Source organism: Gobius niger (genome assembly GCF_951799975.1).
Source record: "Gobius niger genome assembly, chromosome: 1".
Lineage (NCBI taxonomy): Eukaryota > Metazoa > Chordata > Actinopteri > Gobiiformes > Gobiidae > Gobius > Gobius niger.
Genome location: NC_136852.1, coordinates 507607 through 518208, shown reverse-complemented (window position 1 = coordinate 518208; position 10602 = coordinate 507607). Strand labels below are relative to the sequence as shown.

Sequence of the window (10602 nt, the reverse complement as noted above, 5' to 3'; positions counted from 1 at the left end):
GAAACATAGTATTTTAAAACATTGCTTTTAATAAACATCATAGTTAATAACAATATTATTAATAAACATCATTATTGATCATATTATTATCAATGCAATTCATATTTAACAACAATAATAAGAAAACAATTTTTATTAATAAACATAGTATTAATGAACATAGAATTTTAAAACATTGTTACTAATAAATATCATTGTTTAAAACAATGCTATTAATAACCATCATTGTTAATAAAATTATTAATAAGCATATTTAACAACAGTATTCATATTATATAATATCATTATTAATGAATAGACACTAAGGCCCAATCTCAATTCTCCCCCTCAGCCTCCGCTTAGCCCTTTCCCTTCGTTTTGCGTGTTCACGAGAGACGAAGGGGTTTCCCCATTCTATTTTGTGGTGAGGGGTAGGGGTGAGGGAGAGGTCACATAGCCCTTCAAGCGAGGGTTTTGCTGATGCACACTTCAGACGAAGGGGTAGGAGGAGTTTGACGAAACACGGAAATAAGCTGCGAAATGAATCATCAGTAAGCACTCTTACAACATTTATAACGTTGCAGAACTCTTTGTTTGTGACTTTATTCGCTTTGTGTAACAATTAAAACAGTCCTTTGCGTTAAACGTGTCTGTTCTACGTTTTCGCTTTGCTGCTGCAAATGCTATTTGCGCTGCATTGGCGACTTTTGCAATTTCTTTCCAAACTCTCGTTACGTCGCTATTGCCATGACACACGGGTTCATCGCTGCTGCGCCCGCTGTGTCCCGCTTGTTTTTTTTTTTATTGTTTTTTTTTTAACATAACCTTAACCTAGTAAATGCAGTCAAATGGAGGGCTGTCCCATTTCTAAGGGTGGTCTTTTCAACCCTCGCCCTTAGCCCTTGGTTTCAGGGTGTAGGGAAAGGGGAAGGGCAAGGGCAAGGGGAAGGGGTAGGGGTAGAAAAGAGAAATGAGATTGGGCCTAAACCTCTTGAGCTATAAGGAACATGAGCATTGTATCAGTTACTGTAACAATGCTTTTTGTTCTGTCCCGATAAATGTATTAGAATCATAAATAAACATAATTATTAACATCACTATTAACAGATGGCACCCTGGACATTTAAAAAAAGACAAAAATTACACTTTTTACTTTATATTAATATATGTATTAAACTGCGCCCGGAAGTAAGGGATGCCGTCAAGCTGAAGAAGGAGTCCTACCAGCAGGCCAAGCGTGCTGCAGCTCGTGCGGTCGCGGAGGCTAAAACTCGTGTCTGGGGGGAGTTCGGGGAGGCCATGGAGGAAGACTATCGGTCGGCCTCGAAGAGATTCTGGCAAACCATCCGGCGCCTCAGGAGGGGGAAGCAGTGCTTCACCAACACTGTTTACAGTGCGGGTGGGGGGCTGCTGACCTCGACTGGGGATGTCGTCGGGCGGTGGAAGGAGTACTTCGAGGACCTCCTCAATCCCACCGTCACGTGAGGAAGCAGAGGCTGGGGGCTCGGAGGTGGGCTCGCCCATCACCGGGGCTGAAGTCACCGAGGTGGTGAGAAAGCTCCTCGGTGGCTCCGGGGGTGGATGAGATTCGCCCTGAGTACCTTAAGTCTCTGGATGTTGTAGGACTGTCTTGGCTGACACGTCTCTGCAACATCGCGTGGCGGTCGGGGACAGTGCCCCTGGATTGGCAGACCGGGGTGGTGGTCCCTCTCTTTAAGAAGGGGGATCGGAGGGTGTGTTCCAATTACAGAGGGATCAACTGTGTCCCTCGTGGTGCACTCTGGCATAAGCCCCTCCCCTCGTCCCTCCCACTCACACACCTGTACCTGCAAGTATTTAAAAATATGTTCCCGTCTAATGCCTGACGAATTTCAGGAGAAACTGAAATTCGTGCTGCCAGGCAAAGAACTCTGGTTATTTTCACGGAGGATGGGCGGGCCACTTACAAGCCACTTTCAAGCCACTTACAAGCCACTTTCAAGCCACTTACAAGCCACTTTCAAGCCACTTACAAGCCACTTTCAAGCCACTTACAAGCCACTTACAAGCCACTTTCAAGCCACTTACAAGCCACTAACAAGCCACTTTCAAGCCACTTACAAGCCACTTTCAAGCCACTTACAAGCCACTTACAAGCCACTTACAAGCCACTTTCAAGCCACTTACAAGCCACTTACAAGCCACTCACAAGCCACTTACAAGCCACTCACAAGCCACTTACAAGCCACTTACAAGCCACTTACAAGCCACTTTCAAGGGGGAATGTGCTCGCGCGCCAGATTGGAAGTCTGTGAAAGATATGAGGCTTTGAAATTTACTGAAAATGGCCTCTCAGTTGCGGCCTTGTCATGACCACACCCAATAGTTTAAAAAAAATGTAGTTGATGATTTTGAAAGCCACATGAGTTTGGGACATGTTGGCCAAAATTGGAGGCTTTCCATTGAAAACTCGGGGATCAGGGGCCAGAAGTTCAAGAAGTACGATTTTGAAGGTTTGAGGTTCGGGCCAAGATGGCCGACTTCCTGTAGCATTTAGGGCGGGGTTGTAATATCATTTTTGACATGTCCTGACGTGGTCTATGTCCCTGGCCAATGTCACTTTTGTACCATGATTTTTTTTGTGACCGGCCTCTCATTGACTCAATGTAAACTGCCTGTTTGAGGGGGCGCCACAGAGCCAACTTTTATTATTTTCTCTCGCGAACCCCACCCAAAATTAGAGCTTGTGGAGCACTACGTTTTGACCCCTGTTACTTGCGAATCGTTTCACGTTTGCTACGTGAATTCTTGCGTTTTTGTCCCAGTTATCGATTTTAATTAGTCCCTCGGGCCTAATAATAACATTTATATGGGGAGTAAAAAACGTAGTTGAAAGTCAATGAAACCCTTGTCATATGTTTGATGGCGTTGCCGTAGCGACGACCAGAACTCCCCATTTACTCTCATGGATTGATTTTTGGGTAATGACAGTGAGACCTGGGAGGGAGTGATTGGGAGGAACGGCCTCCCCGATCTGAACCCGAGTGGTGTTCTGTTATTGGACTTCTGTGCTAGTCATGGTTTGTCCATAACGAACACCATGTTCGAGCACAAGGGTGTCCATAAGTGCACGTGGCACCAGGACACCCTAGGCAGGAGGTCGATGATCGACTTTGTAGTTGTGTCGTCTGATCTCCGGCCGCGTGTCTCGGACACTCGGGTGAAGAGAGGGGCTGAGCTGTCAACTGATCCCCACCTGGTGGTGAGCTGGATCCGCTGGCAGGGGAGGAAGCCGGTCAGACCTGGCAGGCCCAAGCGTGTTGTGAGGGTCTGCTGGGAACGTCTGGCGGATCCCTCTGTCAGTGGGGTCTTCAACTCCCACCTCCGGAAGAGCTTGGCAGACCGGGGTGGTGGTCCCTCTCTTTAAAAAGGGGGATCGGAGGGTGTGTTCCAATTACAGAGGAATCACCCTCCTTAGCCTCCCCGGTAAGGTCCACTCCGGGGTGCTGGAGAGGAGGATCCGGCCGATAGTTGAACCTCGGATCCAGGAGGAACAATGCGGTTTTCGTCCTGGTCGTGGCACACTGGACCAGCTCTATACCCTTCATCCGGTGCTCGAGGGTTTGTGGGAGTTCGCCCAACCAGTCCACATGTGTTTTGTGGACTTGGAGAAGGCGTTCGACCGCGTCCCTCGTGGTGCCCTGTGGGGGGTGCTCCGGGAGTATGGGGTCCAGGGCCCTCGTGGTGCCCTGTGGGGGGTGCTCCGGGAGTATGGGGTCCGGGGCCCTCGTGGTGCCCTGTGGGGGGTGCTCCGGGAGTATGGGGTCCGGGGCCCTCTGCTAAGGGCTGTCCGTTCCCTGTATGAGCAGCAGGAGCTTGGTTCATTGCCGGCAGTAAGTCAGACCTGTTCCCGGTGCGTGTTGGTCTCCTCAGGGCTGCCCTTTGTCACCGGTTCTGTTCATTACTTTTATGGACAGAGTTTCTAGGCGCAGCCAGGGGCCGGAGGGCGTCCGGTTTGGGAGCCTCAGAGTCTCGTCTCTGCTGTTTGTGGATGTTGTTCTGTTGGCTTCAACAAACCAGGACCTTCAGCTGCTCTGGGGCGGTTTGCAGCCGAGTGTGTAGCGGCCGGGATGAGGATCAGCACCTCCAAATCTGAGGCCATGGTTCTCCTTCCCCTCTACAGGTCGGTGGGGAGTCCTTGCCTCAAGTGGAGGAGTTCAAGTATCTCGGGTTCTTGTTCTCAGTGAGGGACGGATGGAGCGTGAGATGGACAGACGGATCGGTGCGGCGTCAGCAGTGATGCGGTCGCTGTATCGGTCTGTCGTGGTGAAGAGGGAGCTGAGTCGGGGCAAAGCTCTCGATTTACCGATCGATCTACGTTCCCGCCCTCACCTATAGTCATGAGATCCTCACCTATGGTCATGAGATTTGGGTCATGACCGAAAGGACAAGATCGCGAATACAAGCGGCCGAAATGAGTTCCCTTCGCAGGGTGGCTGGGGGGGAGGAGCTCAGTTACCCGGGAGGAGCTCGGAGTAGAGTCGCTGCTCCTTCACGTGGAAAGGAGCAGCTGAGGTGGCTCGGGCATCTGTTCCGGATGCCTCCTGGTCGCCTCCCGCGGGAGGTGTTCCAGGCATGTCCTAGTGGGACAAGGCCTCGTGGACCCAGGACACGGTGGTGGGACTATGTCTCCGAGCTGGCCTGGTGTCGCCTCGGGGTCAGAACAGCTGGAGGAGGTGTGGCCTCGGGGTCAGAACAGCTGGAGGAGGTGTGTGTGGATCGGGAAGTTTGGGTGTCTCTGCTGCCCCCGCGACCCGGCCCCGGATAAAGAGGAAGAAAATGGATGGATGGATTAATAAGTAAGGGATAATGTATAAAATGCTGGTCATTATCGTGAAAATAAGCACAGGACGAACCAGACCCCGATGCTTCGCCCTGAAAATTGCATAATAATGACCAGCGTTCTAAACATTATCCGCTTATTATTCGGCCATTTGCCAACTGAACACACACAACGAAACTTCGTACACTTTTATGAAGCCTAAAGGTTTATTTAATGACTTCCACTGCAAATAGTTCCCAAAAGTTTGCGCGTTGCTTGGCAATGTTTGGCTAGGCTAGTTGCAGCAAGGCTAGTAGCTAGCCTAGCTCCTTAGCTAGCTCCTTAGGTGCAGTTGGAGGAATGGTGGTGAATCTCTGGGGAAGTTGAAAGTCAGACTCACGTTAACTTCATGATTCCCCGACGTCTCTCAGTGACGGGACAGAGACAGAGTCACGACTACGTACGTACGAGTGATGTGAAAGACCTGTGTTACAAACACCAACTCCGTTTCTCTCAGAGGCCTCCAGAGCTCTTCCACAAACCAAACTTTCCTTGAATGTGTCTCCTTGATTTGAGCTGAAGCAGTGACGTCTGTCCCTGAGCTCAGAGACACGATTCTTTTCCCCAGTTCCCTCGTGTGCGTCTGGACCGGTATAAACGGCGGCGTCGCTGTGGATCTGCAGAGGCTCAGGCTCCTCTGCTGAACTCTCACTCTCCTTCACATTCTGTTTCTGCAAAGCCACTTTTCACTCGGGGTTTCTCTCCCGTCTTCAGCCTGGACTGAGAAACATCTGCTTTTCAAACAGTCACAAAAAAAGGACCTGTTTTATTTTTGACTTTCCTTAATCTGAAACACATCTGGACTTTAACAAACCTCTTAATATACAACATAACCCTTCATATAGAGTCTTTATAGAATCAGGAATGTTGTTAATCCTACACTGTGATGCTGCTCATGTCCACTCATGTTAAAGCTTTATTAGTTGCTTCACAATAACCAGCCATATTAACACTTTTGTGACTTTTATAATGGAGTTCCTTAATATTATGTTTGTTTTACGTTGTTACTGTTTGTAATAAGTCCCATCACTGTGAGCTACGTTTGTAAATGTCCTTTTCCTTCACTCCCCCTCCCTCTGTGCCTCGCTTTGACTTTAACCTCTTAACTCCTGCCTGAACCCAGAGCATTTTCTGCAGTTCAGCTTTACCCAAATCCTGTAGGCCAGTGTAACGCCTCATTTGAAAGCTAAGATCTACAAAACTGAATTGATCTTTTTCCTCACGTCAGATTTTTTTTCATCACTTTTTTTGTTTGGCAGTCGTCTCATTTTTGTCCAATTTTTGTGACTTTTTTGGGGGGGAAATTCTTATCACTTTTTCCTCCATTTTCTCTCTCTCTTTTCGTCAATTTTTTCTCGCTTTTTTTCATTTTCATCATTGTTTTCGTCTCAGTTTTGTTGCTATTTTCACACCTTTTTTCCAGAAGCTTTTGGATTGGGGTAAAGCTGGAGAAAGTGTGCTCAGTTCAGGCGGGAGTTAAGAGGCATTTAAACGCACTTGTGACTCGATATATTTCCATCATTAGTTAAAGTATGTGATGCTCCTCAGGTCCTGGAACTCGATGTTTTTGTGATACGTTTCCCCAGAACCTTTTAGCGCCGTTTCCTTCATAGACGAGGCACGTTTCATGGGCCGTAAAGCACCGGATCTGCAGGGACTTCAGGTTTAGTGAAACAGTCTCGTTCAGAGCCCGGGGTTTGTCTCTTTCACACATTTGTTCTGAAATGTTTCCTGTGGCCTGGACGCCCGAAAGGCCTCAGTGTTTGTAAACCAGAACATGAGGTTTTTAGGCCAAACTTTAGACTCACAAAAGCTCCAGTTTTAATGAAATGTATTAATAATGATCTGCTCAGATGAAGCCAAACGTAGAGGACATAACCTGTAAACCCTGAGTGTGTTTCTGATACAAACGTTCCTAACTCCAGTTTGATTCAAAGGGAAAAATCATTTCACCTTCACGAGTTCAAACTAAAGAGGAAAAGGTGAATATTAAAGGTGTGAGTCTTTGAAGCTCCTCATTGATCTGTGTGTGGATGAGCAGGTGGAAGTTCACTCAGATCATTCCAAACCTTTGTGTGAAAGTTTTTATTTTGGTGTAAATATTGTCTCATTGTGTTCATTGTGTGTGACTCTGGAGCTTTGTCCCGGTCCAAACCATGAATGTGTCGGCGGCGTTTCCATCTAACTCCGTGGCGTTCCCCTCAGTCTCCATGACGTTCCCCTCTGACTCCGTGGCGTTCCCGTCTAACTCCCTGGCATTCCCGTCTAACTCCGTGGCGTTCCCCTCTAACTCCGTGGCGCTCCCCTCAGTCTCCCTGGTGTTCCCGGTCTACTCGGCGCTCTCGCCCCTGCACCTGTCGCTCCTGTCGCTGCTGCTGCTCCTGTATTTGGCCGGTTTGATGGTGACGTTGTTCCTGGTGGCGGTGATCGTGTGGGACGGGCGTCTGCGGCGCCCGGTGCACGTGCTGCTCGCTCACCTGTCGCTGGGCGGCGTGCTGGGCGGCTCGGCGCTGTGCCCGACCGTGCTGCGCTTCCTGGCGCTCGGCGAGACGCGCTTGTCCCTGGCCGAGTGCCTGGCGCAGGTTTTCTTGGTGAACCTCTACAGCGGCTGCCTGTTCTGCCTCCTCGGCCTCATGGCGCTCGACCGCTACCTCGCCATCGTCTTCCCGCTGCGGTATCACGCCGCGGTGACGCCCGCCCGGCTCCGGCTCGCGCTGCTGTGCGTCTACACCTTCCTCGTGGCGCTGTCGGCGGCGCAGGTCTTCCTCGCGTCACGGGTTCGTCTCTGCAGGTTCTCTGTGGATGAGCTGATGTGTAGCGCGTTAGCCGTGGTGAGCTTGGCGTGCGAGCACACGTTTGTGATCGGGGCGTTCGGACTCTTCGCCTCCGTCAGCGCCATCATCCTCCCGGCGCTCCTCATCGTCCTGTCGTACGCTCAGATCTTCATCGTCGTCTTTAAAACCTCCCGAGAGTCGCGGAGGAAAGCGCTGAAGACGTGCACGCCGCACCTCATCACCTTCGCCAACTTCTCCATGGCGTCGTTTTTCGGCTTCATCTCGCGGCGCCTGAACGACGGCGGCGACGGCGCTCCCAAAACGCTCAACATCGTGGTGGGTTTGGTTTTCTTCGTTTTCCCACCGCTGTTCAACCCCATCGTCTACGGCGTCAAGACACGGGAAATCCAACAGAGCGTGTGGAAAACGGCCCGGCGCGCCCGCCTGGCCCGCGCTGCGCCGGACGCCCTCCCAGCGCGCCCAGCCTTTCTCCTGAACAGCTGCATTTTAATTAAAACTGTCAAAACTGCTAATTAAGAAACATAGTATTTTAAAACATTGCTTTTAATAAACATCATAGTTAATAACAATATTATTAATAAACATCATTATTGATCATATTATTATCAATGCAATTCATATTTAACAACAATAATAAGAAAACAATTTTTATTAATAAACATAGTATTAATGAACATAGAATTTTAAAACATTGTTACTAATAAATATCATTGTTTAAAACAATGCTATTAATAACCATCATTGTTAATAAAATTATTAATAAGCATATTTAACAACAGTATTCATATTATATAATATCATTATTAATGAATAGACACTAAGGCCCAATCTCAATTCTCCCCCTCAGCCTCCGCTTAGCCCTTTCCCTTCGTTTTGCGTGTTCACGAGAGACGAAGGGGTTTCCCCATTCTATTTTGTGGTGAGGGGTAGGGGTGAGGGAGAGGTCACATAGCCCTTCAAGCGAGGGTTTTGCTGATGCACACTTCAGACGAAGGGGTAGGAGGAGTTTGACGAAACACGGAAATAAGCTGCGAAATGAATCATCAGTAAGCACTCTTACAACATTTATAACGTTGCAGAACTCTTTGTTTGTGACTTTATTCGCTTTGTGTAACAATTAAAACAGTCCTTTGCGTTAAACGTGTCTGTTCTACGTTTTCGCTTTGCTGCTGCAAATGCTATTTGCGCTGCATTGGCGACTTTTGCAATTTCTTTCCAAACTCTCGTTACGTCGCTATTGCCATGACACACGGGTTCATCGCTGCTGCGCCCGCTGTGTCCCGCTTGTTTTTTTTTTTATTTTTATTTTTTTTACATAACCTTAACCTAGTAAATGCAGTCAAATGGAGGGCTGTCCCATTTCTAAGGGTGGTCTTTTCAACCCTCGCCCTTAGCCCTTGGTTTCAGGGTGTAGGGAAAGGGGAAGGGCAAGGGCAAGGGGAAGGGGTAGGGGTAGAAAAGAGAAATGAGATTGGGCCTAAACCTCTTGAGCTATAAGGAACATGAGCATTGTATCAGTTACTGTAACAATGCTTTTTGTTCTGTCCCGATAAATGTATTAGAATCATAAATAAACATAATTATTAACATCACTATTAACAGATGGCACCCTGGACATTTAAAAAAAGACAAAAATTACACTTTTTACTTTATATTAATATATGTATTAAACTGCGCCCGGAAGTAAGGGATGCCGTCAAGCTGAAGAAGGAGTCCTACCAGCAGGCCAAGCGTGCTGCAGCTCGTGCGGTCGCGGAGGCTAAAACTCGTGTCTGGGGGGAGTTCGGGGAGGCCATGGAGGAAGACTATCGGTCGGCCTCGAAGAGATTCTGGCAAACCATCCGGCGCCTCAGGAGGGGGAAGCAGTGCTTCACCAACACTGTTTACAGTGCGGGTGGGGGGCTGCTGACCTCGACTGGGGATGTCGTCGGGCGGTGGAAGGAGTACTTCGAGGACCTCCTCAATCCCACCGTCACGTGAGGAAGCAGAGGCTGGGGGCTCGGAGGTGGGCTCGCCCATCACCGGGGCTGAAGTCACCGAGGTGGTGAGAAAGCTCCTCGGTGGCTCCGGGGGTGGATGAGATTCGCCCTGAGTACCTTAAGTCTCTGGATGTTGTAGGACTGTCTTGGCTGACACGTCTCTGCAACATCGCGTGGCGGTCGGGGACAGTGCCCCTGGATTGGCAGACCGGGGTGGTGGTCCCTCTCTTTAAGAAGGGGGATCGGAGGGTGTGTTCCAATTACAGAGGGATCAACTGTGTCCCTCGTGGTGCACTCTGGCATAAGCCCCTCCCCTCGTCCCTCCCACTCACACACCTGTACCTGCAAGTATTTAAAAATATGTTCCCGTCTAATGCCTGACGAATTTCAGGAGAAACTGAAATTCGTGCAGCCAGGCAAAGAACTCTGGTTATTTTCACGGAGGATGGGCGGGCCACTTACAAGCCACTTTCAAGCCACTTACAAGCCACTTTCAAGCCACTTACAAGCCACTTTCAAGCCACTTACAAGCCACTTTCAAGCCACTTACAAGCCACTTACAAGCCACTTTCAAGCCACTTACAAGCCACTAACAAGCCACTTTCAAGCCACTTACAAGCCACTTTCAAGCCACTTACAAGCCACTTACAAGCCACTTACAAGCCACTTTCAAGCCACTTACAAGCCACTTTCAAGCCACTTACAAGCCACTTTCAAGCCACTTACAAGCCACTTTCAAGCCACTTTCAAGCCACTTACAAGCCACTTACAAGCCACTTACAAGCCACTTTCAAGCCACTTACAAGCCACTTTCAAGCCACTTACAAGCCACTTTCAAGCCACTTACAAGCCACTTTCAAGCCACTTTCAAGCCACTTACAAGCCACTTTCAAGCCACTTTCAAGCCACTTTCAAGCCACTTACAAGCCACTTACAAGCCACTTTCAAGGGGGAATGTGCTCGCGCGCCAGATTGGAAGTCTGTGAAA

At 49.0% G+C, this 10602-nt stretch overlaps 1 protein-coding gene across 1 annotated transcript; it reads left to right on the top strand.

Annotated features, from left to right (window-relative positions):
• Positions 1 to 6996: 6996 nt before the first annotated feature.
• Positions 6997 to 8151, top strand: LOC306977923 (olfactory receptor 52Z1P-like; the record flags this gene model as incomplete). Its single annotated transcript, XM_079576362.1, has 1 exon — positions 6997 to 8151. The coding sequence occupies one exon, from the start codon at positions 6997 to 6999 to the stop codon at positions 8149 to 8151; it is 1155 nt and encodes a 384-aa protein (XP_079432488.1).
• Positions 8152 to 10602: the final 2451 nt, after the last annotated feature.